Genomic DNA, 18,601 nt, shown 5'->3' with positions numbered 1-18,601 from the left:
CGGAACCGACTCGAAGGCACTTAACAACAACAACAACAACAACAATGGGTCAGAACCAACTCGATGGCACTTAACAACATAGGGCTTCCAAGGAACAGTTGGTGGACTTGAACCGCCAACCTAGCAGCCCTTAGACATTCACCATCTGTCTCCTGGTGAGTGTGCCATTTGTATAGCATAGTTCAGTGTGGGTTTGTTTGATGTTGGCTATATGGGCATAATTGCTGTCTTCCAAAATAAACAACAGCAAAACAAGATCTCACGAGGCAGAATTCACGTAACTCCAAATAGGTAACTTGCTTTTGTTTGAACTGTCAGTTGTTGTTTGTTGTTGTGTGCCATCGAGTCGGGTCCGACCCATAGCGACCCTGTACAGGGTTTCCGAGGGTGTAACTGTCAGTAAACCCAAACAAATTCTCTTCTGAATTTGATCTATCCATATTATTAACAGCTTCTCCATTTCTTCTGTAGATTAGCCATTGCCTTTTCTTTATGCTCTTTTAACTGCTGCCAAAATTATATTCTTAACAATTGTCAAAATGTTAGAATTAAACAGTCTTTCCTCACATGCTATTTCACACGTTTTCTTTCCATTATCTTGGTCTTAATGATCTTCATCTTTATATCCATATATAGAGCCTTTTTCACCTTTCTTTGATTAGAACTTTCAGTAGAATGACTTATTTTGCTAGACATAGTGCCAGACCTATAAGTGGTATATGTGTTATAGAGAAACATGAATAACTCAGTACCAAATTAATAAGCAATGCTTCATATGATATGAAATACTGAGTAAGATCATGCCCATGCCATAGGCCTGGTCTACAATGAAGGTTGCATCAATCACAATTGTTACCAGGAGTCAGGTGCATATACAATTCAAGTACCCAACTTTCTGTCTGTTAAGACTCCTGACACCAATCCCAACTTCACTGTAGTCACAGTGTGCTAGTCGTCAATATTTTGATGTAAAACAGAGTGATAACATCAGCAAATTACATACTGCAACACTGTATGTAATATAAATTACTAACAATACCACAACCAGACTCACTGCTATCAAGTTATTTCCAACTGATGTTGTTAGGTACCAACGAGTCATTTCCAATACATAGCAACCCTACATAAACAGAATGAAACATTGCCCAGTCCTGTATCTTCCTTCCAATTGCTGCTATGCTTGAACCCACTGCTGTTGCCACTATGCCAATCCATCTATTTAAGAGTCTCCCTCTTTTTCACTTTACCAAGCTTGATGTCGTTCTCCAGGGACTGGTCCCTCCTGATAATATGTGCAAAGTATGAGAAACAAAGTCTGCTTATCTTAGCTTCTAAGGAGCATTCTGGTTGTGCTTCATCCAAACACAGATTTATCTGTTCTTTCGGCAGCCCATGGTACCTTTAAAATTCTTCTCCAACACCATAACTCAAATGCATCAATTCTTCTAGGGTCTTCCTTATATAGAATAGAATAGAATAGAATAGAATAGAACAGAACTGCTCCTTAAGGTTTTCAAGACTGTAGATCTTTACGGGAGCAGGCAGCTTCATCTTTCTCCTGTGGAGTGGCTGGTGTGTTTGAACCACCAGTCTTGCAGTTAGCAACCGAATGTTTAACCCACAACACTATTAGGGATCCTTCTACTCAGGATAAGATGTACCAAAAACAAAATGTGGTTTGTCTTAACCTGAATCCATGCAAACTGAGAAACTACCTGCATGTACATTGATATGAAGTTAAAAGAGTAAATGAATGAAAGGAGATGGGGATAGGTTTCTTGTGGTACAATAGTGAAATAATTGCTAAAAGGACTGACTGTGAAGGTTGGAAATGTAAGGTAGACGTTTTGTAGCAAAAGGAGGGGAGTGATTGACTTTGCAGTCCAGGAGCGGCAGTCCCTGGGACCATCAAAGGAGAAGAGCGGCATGCAGGACCCTACCCAGAGAAACAGTGACACCAAAGATGGAGGCAGAGATGATGACGTGGAAAAATGGAGTGACTGGGGACTCTAGACCCAGAGAGGGAGAGGGGCTGTGTGCTGATGACCAGGGGGCAGGCTTGCAGGGTATAACCTTTGGTTGGTTGATGAGGCATGGAAGGGATTGTAACCATGGAAATGAAACGATATATGATAAAATGAATGTAAAGCTGGTCTTCCCCGAAGTAAACTATCACATAATTTATAATAAAACACCAAAAAAAATAAATAAATAAATAAATAAAAATAAATGCAACAAAAATATAGATCACTATGGTGAAATTTGACAAAGAAGAATATACAAGGGAACATCAAAAAGTCACAGAAAGCTTCCATTATCTTTAATTCCATTTTTCCACAAACTTTTTGAAGCCCCCCTGTTATTTTTTTCAAGTAATTAAAGGATTAAAGAAGTCCTGGAGTGGTGCTGTAGGCTGAACTGTGAAGTCGGTTTGAACTGCAAAGTTGGTGGTTCAAGCTTACCAGCCGCTCCTTGGAAACCTTTGTACAGGGTCACTATGGGATAGAACCGACTCAACAGCACTTAACAATAAAAAGGATTCTGGAACTATCATCAGATCACACTCTGGGAAAGAGATAATCATCCCAAGACAAAGCACCTTAGATTTGCCTCTTAATTATTTATATCGTATTAAGCATCTAATACTGATGTGGTACTGTGGGCTAATGCATTAGACTACAAAGTTTGAACTGCAAGGTCAGTGGTTCAAGCTCACTAGCTGCTCCTTGGAAATGCTATACAGGGTCGCTATGGGTCAGAATCAGCTCAATGGCACTTAACAGCAACTGTAATGAAAATCAACCTGTGTCCTCACAGTCTACATTGTTCATGCTGTGTGATTAACCACTATTTTCTACCTGTGCCTAACATCAGTTCCGTTTCCTAAGAGTAAATTAAAAAATGAGTCTCCTTACTAAATGCTAATAAACTGAACTATATTTATTTCCATTTTAAAAAGTACCATTTTTCTCATGCATGGTTACCTTTCTTTACCAAGTTTATATTTATACTTGTATAAATATTAACACTATACCAATTTCTCAAGCCCATAAAAAAACACACTTGCCACAATCACTAGCCATTAGAGAGATGCAAATCAAAACAACAATGAGATATCACCTCACACCAGAAATAACAGCAAAGATTTAAAAAGTTGAGGACAATAAATGCTGGCAGGGATGTGGAGAGACTGGGACACTCCTGCATTGCTGGTGGGACTGTAAAATGGTCCAAACTCTCTGGAAAGCAATATGGCGCTTCCTCAGAAGGTTGAAAATAGAAATACCATTCGATCCAGCAATTCCACTAGTGGGTATTTACCCACAAGACAAACGAGCCACAACACGGGAAGATATCTGCACACCAATGTTCATAGCTGCACTATTCACAATAGCAAAAAGATGGAGTCAGCCAAAGTGCCCATCAACTGAAGAATGGATAAACAAGCTGTGGTACATACACACAATGGAGTACTATGCTACCTTGAAAAATAACAAGGAAGCTGCATGCCACTTCCTAACATGGATGAACCCCTTAAGGGCATTATGTTGAGTGAAATTAATCAGTCACAAAAGGAAAAATACTGCATAGGACCACTAATGTAAAAGACCAAGAAAAAGGACTCATACTAATCCACTAAAGTGGATTCTTAGTGGGTTCTAGGTTGTAGGGTTAGGGATAGGGGTGGGAGGGGAAGGTGGAGCACAGGGCAGGGAATAGACACAAGATAATTTGGGTATTGGGTTGTTGTTGTTGTTGTCAGGTGCCATCGAGTCGGAACCAACTCACAGCGACCCCATGCACAGCAGAACGAAACAATGTCCAATCCTGGGCCAACCTCACTACCGCGGCCACACTTGAGTCCATCAATGATGCCACCTGGCCAATCCATCTCGTTAGGGGTCTTCCTCTTTTTCTCTGACCCTCCACCCTACCCAGCATGACATCCTTCTCCAGCGACTGTTCTCTCCGGACAATGTGTCCAAAGTATGAGAGACGAAGCCTAGCCATCTTGGCCTCCAAGGAGCACTCTGGCTGCACTTCTTCCAAAACAGATCTATTGGTTCTTTTGGCAGTCCACGGCACTTTCAGTATTCTCCTTCAACACCACAACTCAATGCGACAGAGGTAAAAAATGATGTAGGCACAGCTTTGGAACAACAGGGCTCTGGAATACAGAGACTGAGACATGGATGGAATGGGGGAAAGGGGGAGAATAATGTTAAGATGCTTGCCTGCCTTTTGAATCATGGTTTTCCTTGCAATACATTATAAAACAGACACTGGAGGGGGAGAAAAAGGAATAACCAGAAATATCAACATGGAAAGCTTGTAAGCCCGTCTTCTGCCTATAACTGATTAGAATATCTAAAATGGGGCTACAATATGTCCAGTAAAGGAGGTTTACTGAGGAGCCTCTGCATTACATGGGAGTATAGGTGGAAGCCTGAACCACATCCAAACCTTCAGAGATGGGAAATTTTTTTCCACTTGAAAGGACAAGCAGACCAGCTGGGAGCAGCTAGAAAACCAGAAGATACTTCTTGAAAGAAGGACCTACAGGAAAAATACAAAACAAAAAAAGGGCAGTCTGACTGTTACCACAAGAACACACAGGTGGCTTGCCCAGGAGACATCAAGGCAAGTGGTAGGACCCTCTCAGTGCAAATTCTCTTCCAAGACTAAGACGCAAGGGAAATATACGTTTTGACTGACAACCACGCACGTCACCCAGAAGGGGAAGTGACCAAGGAACATCAATGAAGGGGCGAGTTAAGCCCTACATCTTTCAGCAAACTACTGTGAACCCGGGTGGAGACCTGGTCGGCCAGTAGCGAGGCAACATCTGGTGACTCATGGGCTCAGAGTCAATGACACAGCCACAGAGGTCTGGAGTGGAGAGTGGGGCAGCCAGGCAATAAAAAGATGCCGGACAGATGTAAGAACATCCACACTTGCAGATGATACCCATTTGACTGGACTTCAATGACAAGATAAACAGAGCTCAATCCGAAGAAGAAAGAAGAGGAAAAAAAAGTGTCATCTGATACAATTCGATAAACAGGACCTACACCTAGGAATGCAGTAGCTCAAAAGAGGAAACAAATCCCTGCTGCAAGAACTACTCCCACCCCCTCCGCACAAAGGGTAGACAGGGATGGGCAACTTGGACATTGGCTACCCAAAGCAGGGGGAAGGATACAAAGGCAAGAAGTGACTGGCTTACAAGCTTTCAAGAGGGAACCTAGATCCAAAGGGCGTGGAGGAAGGTAGAGTCTCCAGTAAATAGTGTCCAGCCTGTCCAGGAAGGGCTGATGAAAGGAAATACAGATGGGTCTCTTGTGATGCAATTGTGAATGATTGTTATCAGGACTAATTGTGAGGGTTGGAAATCTAGAGATGGACTTTTTGTAGCAAAGAGGGGAGTGATTAACTTTTCAGTCTATGAGCAGAGGACCCTGGGACCATCGATGGAGAAGAGCAAAGAGCAGAATCCTACCCAGAGAGGTGGTGGGGCCTGAGATGGAGGCAGAGAAGATGACGCCAAGAGATGGTGTGGCTGGGGACTCGGGACCAGGAGACAGAAAGGGGCTGAGGACTGCAGAGGGTGTGGTGCAGGCTTACAGGGTACACCACTTGGTTGGGTGAGGCTGCATGGACGGGATGGTAACTATGCCAATGAAATGATGGATGATGGAATGAATTTGTAAAGCTGATGTTCTCCCATGTAGATTATCACACAATTCACAATAAAACATTTAAACACACACACACACACTTGCTGGCTCTAATCGCTTGTAAACTGGCATTCAATTCAGATGTTTATGTATAAATTGCACTCCAGATTACTTAAACTAATGGCTGGATGAGATCTCTGAGGGTAATATAACAAAGAGGTTCTACCTGAATTTTGTAATACCAACCTTGAGTCTTGAAGGAGTCAAGGAGTCAGTAAGAAGACAAAAAGAAGTGCGGCACATGAAATATAAAGAAATTAAGTATCTGGGTAGGAAGTGTTTCATGAAAAAAGGCAGTGGTTAACTACATCCGATGTCACTGCGAAAGCAAGTACAAGGACTATTAAGAGTCAGTCCATACCAGATTTGGCAAAGTAGAGGCCACTGGCATATTTACCACTAGTAGAAACTGACTGAAAGGAGCCAACATTAGAGCCAAATAGAGAAATTTTTTTGTACATCCAGGAAAGAGATGGTGAACAATGGCTGGATTGGGGATATATTATGGAGGTAGATCTGATATGACTTTCTGATGAATTATTAGCGGGGGTAGATATGGGGAGAGGGAAATAGAAGTCAAGGATAATGTCTACATTTCTGGCCTGAGCAAATACTGGATGGTGGTCACATAGGAGAAAAGACAGATCGTGGTGAGGAGAAATCTCTGCTTTCAACATGCTAAGTTTGAGATTCACTTTACATATCCAACTGGAGATATAATGGCTATCAGACAGTCAAGTATGCACGCTGAGTCCCCGGGAGAAAGTAAGCGCTATAGAGATGGGTTTCAGAGTCCACGACATATTTATGTGATCTATTTATTTATTTATAACTACTTAATTCTCATACATATTTTTAAACAGTTCATTATTCCTAACTACACAATGAGATGTTCACAATGACAAATAGCAGTTTCCTGTCTCACCATCCTGCTACCTCTTCTCAAGTACAACCTTCTGCTTTATCTGGGGGTGGTAAATGCCTCTTTTTCAGTATTTACATTGTTTTTTTTCAGCCCATGAAAACCTACCTAAGTGTTCCCCTATCAACTTTATTCTTCCTCTCCCCTACCCCATAATGTATATTGCTCTGCCCCCCACACACACAGCACCTAAGCTATGATGTGACTATGCCTTAGCCTGTGTCTACTGTCCCCTCCCTCCTATCCCTGGTACAAACAAATGATTTTTTGTTGTTGTTTTTTAGAATGGGTATCTTTTCTTAAGCTTTTACAATAGTGGTCTTATGCAATATTTGTCCAAATGTGACTAACAAATTTAGTCAGCATAATTGTCTTCAAGGTTCATCCATGTTATGCAGTGGTTTGCAGCTTTCTTGTTATTATTCAGGGTAGTATAGTATTCCATTGTGTGTATGTATCCAGTTTATCCATTCTTCCACTGGTGGGCACTTGGGCTGTCTCCATCTTTTTGCTATTGTCAATAGTGCCATAAACACTGGTGTGCATGTATCTACACATATCTGTTGTGTTCTAGTTCACATTTCTTGTGGATATATACTGAGTAGAGGAATTGCTGGATCATAAGGTATTTCTATTTCCAACTTTCTGAGCAAGCGCCATACCAGTTTCCAGAGTGGCTGAACGATTTTACATAACCCACCAGCAACATAGGAGGATTCCAGTCTCTTCACATCCTCGCCAGCAATTGTTACCCTCTGCTTTTTAGAATTTCACTGTTATTACTGGCATGAGATGTTGTTTTGATTTGCATCTCCTGGTGTGGTGCTATGGGTTAATGTGCTAGACTGCATAATCCGTTTGATCCACAGCTTGATGACCTGATCAATTTCTTCCTTTGTTATAGGTCTGTTCACGTCTTCTACTTCACTCTGTGTAAGTTTAGGTAGGTCTTGTTTTTCTAAAAATGTATCCATCTCTTCTGGATTTTCAAATTTATTGGAGTACAGCTTTTCTGGGTAGACGATTCTTAGTTGGCAGTTTTTTTTTATTCAAGGTTCTATATATATGCCTCCCCAATGCCTTCTTGCCTGCATGGTTTCTGCTGAGAGATCAGAGCTTAATCTTATTTGCTTACCTTTGTAAGCAACACTTCTCTTTTCTCTAGCTGCTATCAGGATTCTCTCCTTGTCTGATTTTGGAGCACTTGATGATATGTCTTGTTGATTTTCTTTTGGAGTCTATCCTTCTTGAAGTTCACTGAGCTTCTTGAATGCTTTTCACTTTTCAGGATGTTAGGGAAATTTTCTTCCAGAAGCTCAAGTATGTCCTCTGTGATCATTCCTGTTCCAGGATTTCAATAACCCTTAGGTTATTCCTCTTCACGTTGCCTTACTTCAGATTTTTTAATACTTTTTTCTGCTTGCTCTTGTATCTTATCAGTATTGAGAGATTTGTCTTCAAGCTCGCTGGTTCTGGCTTCCATCTCTTCATTTCTAATCCACTGCCCTTTCAGTGTATTGTCCATTTCTGATATTTTATTATTAAATCGTTTGGACCTCTTTTTGCAAGTTTAAATTGTTCCCAATGCTATTTTTATCTTATTTGATTGCTCTCTGTAGTGCTTTTCTGACTTCTTCCTTATTTTTCTCAACCCCTCTGTGGAACATTTGGATGCATCTCAATATCATTCTCCTGAATTCCTTTTCAGGCATTTCCAAAGCCTGCCCTCCTTTCTATGTGAATTCTAAATATACCACTAGCTCATTTGTTTCTGCTACTCTATCTTGTTTCTAGACATGAGCTGTGATTTTCTGTTGTTTTTTGGTCATTTTCAATAATCAGATGAATGTATGTTGGTGCATTATTAAGCATTTTATAGCCTTGAGGTAGATGTGATCAGGATATGGATTTCTCTTTTCACTTCTCTTATTACTCAAATCAGAGTAATTTTAGCAAGTTCTGGTTATATACGCTGCTCTGGTGTATAACAGCTGATACTGGCTTTTGCCCAGATGGTGGGATTTTATAGGGTATAAGTTCCGCAGAAGATGAGGATTTCTGCTCCTGTAAAGATTTACAGCCTCAGAAGCCCTGTACAGGGTCGCTATGAGTCGGAACCGACTCCATGGCACATAACAACAACAATTATAGATTGGTAGTGTAGTGGCTATGAATTGGGCTACGAACCACAAGATCAGCAGTTCAAAACTACCAGCTGCTCCACAGGAGAAAGATGAGGCTTTCAGCTTCCATAAAGATTTACAGCCTCGGAAACCCTGTTCAGGGTAGCTATAGGTCAGAACCAACTTGACTTCGTGGCACTTAACATCAACAATTATAGATTGGCTGTATGTCCACAGTTGCTGTCTTTTCTTGGTTAACTAGGGAGAGGAATAATCCTCCCAAAGGTAAAAGGGCAACCAAAAAATCATAGCAAACTATGAGTAAGATTTTATCGCCTCTTTTTCGGCTTCTTGCCCTCAAGGCCATTGAAGCAATTTCACGATGGTCGGCCTCTTTCCTTTTTCCTCTCTCACCTCTCCTCAAGCCCACTGAGGTGTTTCTCCTAGTGAAAAACAACCCAGGGCTGGCCAGATGCATTTTGGAAGACCCTCACATTTTAAGCTGTTTGTGTTGACTCCTCCCTCTTCTTCAATTCTGGGTCCTGTGGTCTTTGGTGAGCAGATCTACGTGCATGAGCAGTAGAACCCACCGGAGGAGGTGGGGAGAGGTGTACACTCACTGAGGTACCCCCTCTAATTAACAGAGAAGAGGTGCACAAACATTGTTTACACATTTATCTCTGATGATTGGTCAGGCCCCCGCAACAGGAGTTCACTCTTACTCTTATGTCTGCTCCATCCCATTCAAGATGGCTGCACTGGGACTTGCTAGCAGCCACAAGTCAGAAAACACCACTTTTGTTCCTTTTCCTACAAATCCCACTAGCAGTAAGCCTTCCATATTTATAAATATTCCTTTATATTTGCTACAGAGTTCCAGGACTGTCCCGTGAACCTGCTTCATCCAGTATTCTGAGTTATTGTTCTACATTGTTTTTATGACTTTTTCTATGCCTAAGCTCCCAGATTGAAAGACATTTAAATTCATGGACATCACCAAGGGAGATACTCACTGATGCCACAGGTAGACAACAAAGAGAGGACAGGCCCTTTGTTACTGTCATATTTGGAAGTTTAGTCAGAGAAGAAAGGGTAATCAAAGGAAAATAAACATCATATAAGCAGGAGAGTACAGTCTTATGGAAGCCTACCAATGAAAAAAGGGTTGATAAAGTTTCTGAGATTGAGCAAAAGGTTAATCTTACTTTCGGTCAGGTACACGAATTTAGACTTAGTTTTACCACAGCGAAAAGAAAGTAAACATATTAAACAGAATTATAAAGTGGGCAAAAACCAAAAGGGAAGTACACACTCAGCATTTCTCAAGCTGAGGGAATTGAAGAAAAAAATTCAAACCTCAACTTTCATTATTGACGTATTCTCTGGGCAAATTACTGAATAATGCAGAATGTATAAAAAGAAGATGGAAGGAAACTATACTAAAGACAAATGGTCAAAGTTAAACCATTTCAAGAGACAACATATGATCAAGAGCCAATGACACAGAAGGAAAAGTCCAAGGTGCATTGAAGGAATTGGCAAAGAACAAGGCACCAGGAATTGATGGAATAAAAATGGAAATCTTTCAAGAAAGTGAGGCAGCACAGGAGGCACTCACTCATCTATGCCAAAAAATCTGGAAGATAGCTATCTGCCTGACTGATTGGAAGAGATCCGTATTTGTGCCCATTCCAAAGAGAGGTGATCCAATGGAATGTGAAAATCATCTGACGATCTCTTTGATATCCCATGCAAATAAAGTTTTATTAAAGGTAATACAAAAACAGCTGCAACCATACATTGACATAGAACTTCTAGAGAGCAAAGCCGGATTCAGAAAAGGATGTGGAACAAGGGATATCATTGCTGATGTGTGATGGATTTTGGCCGAAAGCAGAGACTATCAGAAAGATGTTAACCTGTGCTTTACTGACAACGCAAAGGCCTTCAATTGTGTGGATCATGACAAGCTAAGGACAACATTGCAAAGTATGAGTATTCCTGAACACTTAATTGTGCTCATGAGGAATCTGTACATGGATCAAGAGGCAGTTGTTTGAACAGAAGATGGGAACAAGGAATGGTTTAAAATTAGGAAAGGTATGCAACAGGGATTGTATTCTTTCACCATACTTATTCAACCTGAATGCTGAGCAAATAATCAATCCAAGAAGCTGGGTTATATGAAAAAAAACGTGGCATCAGGATTGGAGAAAGACTCATTAACAACCTACAGTATGCAGATGATACAACTTGACTGCTGAAAGTGAAGAGGACTTAAAGTACTTACTGATGAATACCAAAGACCTCAGCCTTCCATATGGATTGCATCTCAATGTGAAGAAAACAAAAATCCTCACGACTGGACCAATAAAAAACATTCATATCAATGGAAAAGATTGACGCTGTCAAAGACTTCATTTTTCTTTGATCAACCATCAACACTCATGGAAGCAGCAGCCAAGAAATCAAATGACATATTTCATTAGGCAAATCTTCTGCACAAGACCTTTTTAAAGTGTTGAAGAGCAAAAATGTCAGTTTGAGGACTAAGGTGCACCTGACGCAAGCATGCTATTTTCAATAACCTCATATGCATGTGAAAGCTGGACAGTGAATAAGGACAACCGTAGAAGAATTGATGCTTTTGAGTTATGGTGTTGGAGGAAAATATTGAAAGTGCCATGTTGTTGTTGTTGTTACATGCCATCAAGTCGGTACCGACTCAAAGTGACCTTATGCACAGCAGAACGAAATACTGCCAGATCCTGAGCCAACCTCACTACTGTTGCCATGTTTGAGTAGTAAGGTGCCACTTTGCCAATCCATCTCATTGGGGGGTCTTCCTCTTTTTCTGACCCTCCACCTTACCAAACATGATATCCTTCTCCAATGACTGGTCCCTCCTGACGATATGTCTGAAGTATGAGAGATGAAGTTTGGCCATCTTGGCCTCCAAGGAGCATTCTGGCTGCACTTCTTCCAACACAGATCTATTGGTTCTTTTGGCAGCCCATGGCACTTTCAATATTCTCCTCCAACACCATAACTCAAAAGCATCAATTCTTCTACGGTCTTTCTTATTCACTGTCCAGCTTTTGCATACATATGAGGCTATTGAAAATACCATGCTGGCAAAAGAACCAACAGATCTGTGTTGGAAGAAGTGCAGTCAAAGTGCTTCTTGGAGGCTAGGATGGCCAGACTTTTCTTTCATATTCAGACATATTGTCAGGAGGGATCAGTCCCTGGAAAAGAATATCATGTTTGGTAAGGTGGAGGGTCAGGGAAAAGAGGACGACCTCCAGCGAGATGGGCTGGCAAAGTGGCAGCATCACTGGGCTCAAGCGTGGCAACAATTATGAGGTTGGCCCAGGACCAGGCAGCATTTCATTTTGTTGTGCATTGGGTCGGTGTGAGTCGATACTGTGTCGATGGCACCTAACAACAACTGACAACATAAAGTGTGCATAAGCATAGACAAACTCCAAGGCTTAGAATGGTTTCTAGGGAAGGAATAAAGCTTTAAAATTTCTTTCCTGAATCTTCCTTTCTGAAGTCTTACCTGAATCCAGTCTCCGAGTTAATATTGCTGGGATAAGCATAGATTTTTTCTTCTTCAAGTACATCAGGTCTTGCTTTAGCATTATTAAAATTTTGAACTTTCACTAAAACAATAAAGTAATGATTAGTCAGATGATCTTATAATGAAAAATGTTGTTTTAATTTACTCAAACTACATCAATTGGATGTTCTTTTCAAATAAATTAATGTGTACAAAACTGCTTCATACAGTGAGTAAATAGGTACGTATCATATCTGTTTATTAATGTACTCAAACACTGGGAGCCATACTATGTACCAGGACTCTCTAGTGAACATTAAGGTGGAGCAGCCAGTCAGACAGCAGGTGAAAACAAGAAGGTGGCGAATCCCAGAGCAAGTGAAGAAGACATTTTAGAAGGAAGGAATGATTAACTATGTCCAATGCCATTAAAGGGTTGAAGTTGATAAGGCCTGAGGAAAGGTTGGTACATGAGCTGCTGTTGAATTGGACATAAGTTGCTTATGTTCAAATATTATATCCCTAAAATGTTGTCTTCTACATCATAAGCTTTCATAAATGAAGAAACGTAGAGCACATTAATCTTAGACATAGAAACTTCTTGAATTGGGAAAAGACGGTAACAGTTATATGGTATTAAAATAAAACTGAAAAGTTAGAAATGAAGGACATGCCCATAGTCTGACAATATAAAAATGTCCATCTTTCAGGCCCATCTTTGTAATTTTTAAGGTAAATTACATGAACTCAGCATTTTTCAGACCACAGGTCAAGTTGTTGTTGTTGTTAAGTGCCGTCGAGTCGATTCCGACCCATAGCGACCCTGTACAGGGTTTCCGAGGGTGTAAATCTTTACGGGAGTAGAAAGCCTCATCTTTCTCCCGCGGAGCGGCTGGTAGTTTCGAACCGCTGACCTTAAGGTTCGCAGCCCGATTCGTAACCACTACGCTACCAGGTCAAGTAGCAATACAAATACAAACTACATGGAAGAGGAAGTTCTCCATTGGCTTTTCTATCACAAGTCAAGGAAAGCATGTACGCAAAAATCAGTAAAACACTAAAAGGAATAGGTGGATTTGCTGAGTATTTACATTTTTCCTCATTCTGTACAGAAGGATGATAACTGGAAATTATTGATTTACTGATCCATTTGACTATTTTTAGAACAAAAAAGCAATTCAATTTATTATCATGTTGGAACTTACTAATTAACTTATTCTCCCAGTTTTCCCCTCTAAAGGCATACGTGCAAATTAATGCTTGAAAGGAGTTTAGCTCTAGAGATTAGCTCCTAATAATGAAATTAAATTGGTCCAGTTTCAGTTAGAATCACTGCATCAAACAATCACGTCCAGAAAATACTATTAACCATACTGAAACTGGTGACGGTGATGGTGTGTGCTGTGGAGTCAGTTCCAACTCAAAGCAAACCTCTATTAGGTTTTCGAGGCTATAAATATAAACAGAAAGCGTCATCTTTTTCTTGCAGAGTGGCAGGTAGTTTCAAACTGTTAACCTTGCAAAAATCAGCCCAAAACTACTACGCTACAGGGATAGCTCCTTTTAAACCATTTTTTAGCAAAGAGAATCAAGAAAAATTCATGTATCACAAAGATTATGTGAATGTCATGTATATCAGGGGACGAGCCTTAAATTACTTGTGACACAATACACTAAGCAACGTCCCTAGAAGTTACTCCCTAAAGTTTCTCCTGTCAGAGCTAATAGTACGTTTCCTGGTATAGCGCTATAGGATCAGCACTGGACTGCAAACCACAAGGTCAGTAGTTCAAACCCACCAGCTGCTCCTCGGAAATCTTACACAGGGTCGCTTTGAGTCAGAACCTATTCGATGTCACTTAACAACAATAGCAACATAATTCAAAAGTCCTAGGGTAGTACTGTAGGATAAGCACTGGAGAGCTAACTCCAAGGTCATAAGTTCAAACCCATCAGTCGCTCCTCAGAAACCGTATACAGAGTTGCTCTCAGTCAGAACCGATTTAAAGGAACTTAACAGCAATGTAATTTTAAAGTAAGTATTACTGAGAATGTGGAAGGAAAACAATTATGCTTAAACCTTTGAGGGGAGGAGCCATGTTTGCAGAAACCCGTACTACATTTAAAATAATTATATAGTAATTATATAATTCTTATGTAAATTATCCCTTTATTTTTACATGTCCGAATGAAACACTATCAGGTTTTCTTAAATTAAGGAATACAACAATGTGAGATTTATTCAAATATAACATTTAATAATGAATACAGAATTCTCTTATGGATTAAAAGCAATTCTTTATAATTTAGGAAGATAAAAGATAAGTATAAATTTTATATACTAAAGGAAATTCTCTTTTTTGTTCAAGTTTAAGTGTTGTTGTTGTTGATATGTGCCGTGGAGTCAGTTCCGACTCATAGCGACCCTGTACAGGGTTTCCAAGGCTGTATTGCCTCTTTTCAAATGGACTCAGTTTTTTTGTTTTTAACCAACGAGTACATGACTTATTTTATAGTATGATGAATTTAAAATGTCAAGCATATCTCTAGAGTAAATCCCAGAGAAATAACTCTTGGACTACATTTTAAACACATAAATGTCCCCTGATTTACATGACATTAACATAATCTTTGGGATACAGTTGTCACTTCTTTGTCATGGAGCATTATGCATTACAGAAAGCACTTTTAAAAAGTTATCCACCTGATACTTTACTGAAAGTTTACTACACTCCTGTAATACTAATAAGAAGTAGCACACTAAATGAATATATGCATAAATTTGAATTCTAACTACAAGTTACAACAACTGACGGACATATCAGAGAATGGAATAATTTCAACAGGATTAATTTGTTTCTGACACATAGATCACTTTATTGAAGTCCTGAGCAGTTTCCACTAAAAAATAACCATTATTTAGAAATTAAAGTCTCATTCTTTTCAAAAAAGTTGACTGGGTGGAACATACCTTCTTTTCTATTTTAAATCCTCTACCTAATTTTGCTAACTGTTAGCCGATAAGTACAAAGCATAATGGTTACGAGTCAAGCTGCTAACCTCAAGGCCAAAACTATCAGCCATTCCATAGGAGAAAGATGAGGCTTTCTGCTCCAGTAAAGATTTACAGCCTTGGAAACCTTATTACACAGGGTAGCTATGAGTCAGAACTAACTTCACGACATATACCATCACCACCACCAAGTACAAAATTGTAAAAGCCAATTAAAAATGAGAAATCAGTCACATATTTCAAGTAGACAAACTATTCAGTACATCCCTACACTATAAATCCTTTTCTGGTCACAAGAAGACACAAAAAAGATCAATACAATGAAGCACAAGTTAAGACCCATATAACTTCTTCCCCAGCACAAGAAAAGGGGTCTCTGTCAAAATGGTCATCTGAATATGTGAGGTATTTTGTTGTCACAGCAATTATCAACTCAATAACATCAAGTCAGCTGCTTTCATGGCCAGATTTTAATGCATGTTAATAGTGCAGCAATATTGAAATCTAAATTTCACCAGGACTTGAATCTTTCATCTGTTAGAGTATCCTTCCATGTTATTTTTATGTTAACATAGCTTAACCCTAAATACTTTAATTCCACTGAAAGGTGTGTACGTGTGTGTGTGTGTGAAAGACAGAGAAACACAACTTTCAAGCAGTTCTAGAAAGTGAGCTGCTACATGATTTGCCCACAGCAAACTTGGGCTAAGCAAAGATTGTTGTTGTTGTTGTTAAGTGCCGTCGAGTCGGTTCCGACCCATAGCGACCCTGTACAGGGTTTCCGAGGGTGTAAATCTTTATGGGAGTAGAAAGCCTCATCTTTCTCCCACGGAGCAGCTGGTAGTTTCGAACCACTGACCTTAAGGTTCGCAGCCCGATTCGTAACCACTACGCTACCAGAGCAAAGATTAGTTATGTATAATTTATTTACTTTTTTTTTTTGATGATTAAATGCCAGTCTTACACTTCAGCAGCTTTTGGGGAATCAAAACCTTTTTCTTTTCCCTTTGTTTCTGTTTTCTAACGAAAAGCTTTCACTTTAGCTGGCAGCACTGGTTGAAGACCGAAAATTAGGAATGGAACCTCACTGGTGGTAATTGTATCTTTCTGTTAGTTTGAAATTAGAGAAGTCTGCATACAGTTAGCAAAGAAACATATGGTGCTAAGCAGGTTCTCAGCTACAAAGAAATACGTCCCTGGCTCTAAGATAATAAGCTAAGCTTCCAACTGGGAGGAGATGAAGCAGTTAAAAGGTCTTTACAAAGACAGCTCAGTTGTAATTCTCACCTGTGTAAATTAGCAGACATGTCACGGAACAGATCAGTTCCAGGCCCAGGATGGCCAAAATGAAGTCAAGATACAATTTACTGGGCTCAGGAAAGGAATGCTGAATGCTCAGTAAGAGAAGAAGTGCTGTGTTGCCTGACAAAAAGAAACAAGAACAGTGTTAGCCAGAGATAGCACTGACACACACACACAGGCGCAAACACACACCTAGGGCACACAGTGCACGCACATACATGAATGCAAACTTTCACACACAGAGGACCATTTGTGTTTATCAGCAAAAGAAGTTAGAGGATGAACACCAAAAACTGCTAAGCTTGTGAGGGAAAAAATGTATCTAAGTGTTAATGATGCCACAACATTCATATATAAAAGTATCAATTTTCTTAACAACTATGGAACTTTTGTTCTATTTTATAGAATTATCAACAATGGTATTTAATTGGATTCCCTGTATATTTAAAAAGTATTATGGTTTTTAGAAACTTGTATTACACATGTCTTCAGGATCTACAGGCATTAGAGCATCCTATCAGCCCACTCCAGCCATATACAGCTTGCCAATGGTAGAACTGTACTACAGTTAAAGGAGTTGCAATGATCACACTGCCTGGATGAAAAGCCTGACCACATTGCTTGCTGCTTGCTATTGATGTTAGCTGCTGTTGAGTTGGTCGTGATTCACAGTGACCCTGTGCATAACAGACCAAAATAGTATCTGGTCCTGAGCCATCCACAGAATTGTTGTTTGAATCCATTGTTGATGCTATTGTGTCAATCCATCTCTTTCAGAGTCTTCCTCATTTTCACTGAACCTCCACCTTACCATATATGATATCCGTCTCTATTTCTCCTGATGACATGCCCAAAGTATGAAAAATGAAGTCTCACCATCCTCATATCAAAAGAGCATTTTGGGTGTACTTCTTATAAGACACACTTGTTTGCTTTTTTGGCAGTCCAAGTGACTTTCAATATTTTTCACTAACACCATAATTCAAATGCATCAATTATTCAACAGCCTTCCTTATTCACTGTCCAATTTTCACATGCATATGAGGCTATTGAAAATACCATGGCTTGGGTCAGGCACACCTTAGTCCTCAAACTGATATCTTTGCTTTTTTAAACTTTAAAATGATCTTTTGCAGCAGATTTGGTAATGTAATTACATCCTTTGATTTCTTGACTACTGCTTCTGTGAGTAGTGATTGTGGATCCAAACAAAATGAAATCTTGGGCAGTGTCGATCTTTCCTCTGTTTATCATGTTATTTATTGGTCCAATTGTGAGAATTTTTGTTTTCTTTATATTGAGGTACAATACATATTGGGTGCTGTAGTCTTTGATCCTCATCAGTATTTTAAGTCATTTTTCCTTTCAGCAAGCAAGGTTGCATCATCTTACCTTGGACAAATTACCTAACATCGCTGCAGTTCATCTTACTCATTGGAAAATGGGCATAACAATGTTTTTATTATAAGGAATAAATGAGTGAATATATGACAAATATTTAGAATCCTATCCATTGCTATAGATTCCAACTCATAGTGATCCCATAAACAGAGTAAAACCGCTGCATAGTGGTGGTGGTTATGTGCTGTGGACTCGGTTCCGACTCACAGCGACCCTGTACAGGGTTTCCGAGGCTGTAAATCTTTATGGAAGCAGAAAGCCTCATCTTTCTCCCACGGAATGGCTGGTAGTTTCGAACTGTTGACCTTGCGGTTCGCAGCCCATTCATAACCACTACGCTACCAGAGCTCCTTAGAACTGCTCCATAGGGCCTCTTTTAAGTCTTTAAGGCTGCAGTCTTTATGAAAGCAGACTGCCACATCTTCCTCCCAAAAAGCAGCTGGTGGTCTTGAATTACTGACCTTTTGGTTCATAGTTGAGCACTAGAAAAATCCTATGCACAGAATGTGAAAAGAGTTGTCAGTGGATTTTCAGTGC

General features: G+C 39.9%; 1 protein-coding gene across 1 annotated transcript in view; it reads right to left on the bottom strand.

The window, feature by feature from the left end:
* The window catches only part of LOC102837972 (transmembrane protein 192-like), a 35,924-nt gene that overhangs the window by 2,067 nt on the left and 15,256 nt on the right, over positions 1–18,601 (bottom strand). Inside the window, exons 4-5 of the mRNA XM_006864554.1 lie at positions 16,649–16,783; positions 12,349–12,451 (exon numbers count right to left, since the gene is read on the bottom strand). Of these exons, the coding sequence (XP_006864616.1) occupies positions 12,349–12,451; positions 16,649–16,783 (238 nt within the window). The remainder of the gene's footprint in view (positions 1–12,348; positions 12,452–16,648; positions 16,784–18,601) is intronic.

The sequence above is a fragment of the Chrysochloris asiatica genome, unplaced genomic scaffold, assembly GCF_000296735.1.
Source record: "Chrysochloris asiatica unplaced genomic scaffold, ChrAsi1.0 scaffold00066, whole genome shotgun sequence".
NCBI classification, from domain to species: domain Eukaryota; kingdom Metazoa; phylum Chordata; class Mammalia; order Afrosoricida; family Chrysochloridae; genus Chrysochloris; species Chrysochloris asiatica.
This window is presented reverse-complemented; position numbering and strand designations above follow the sequence as displayed.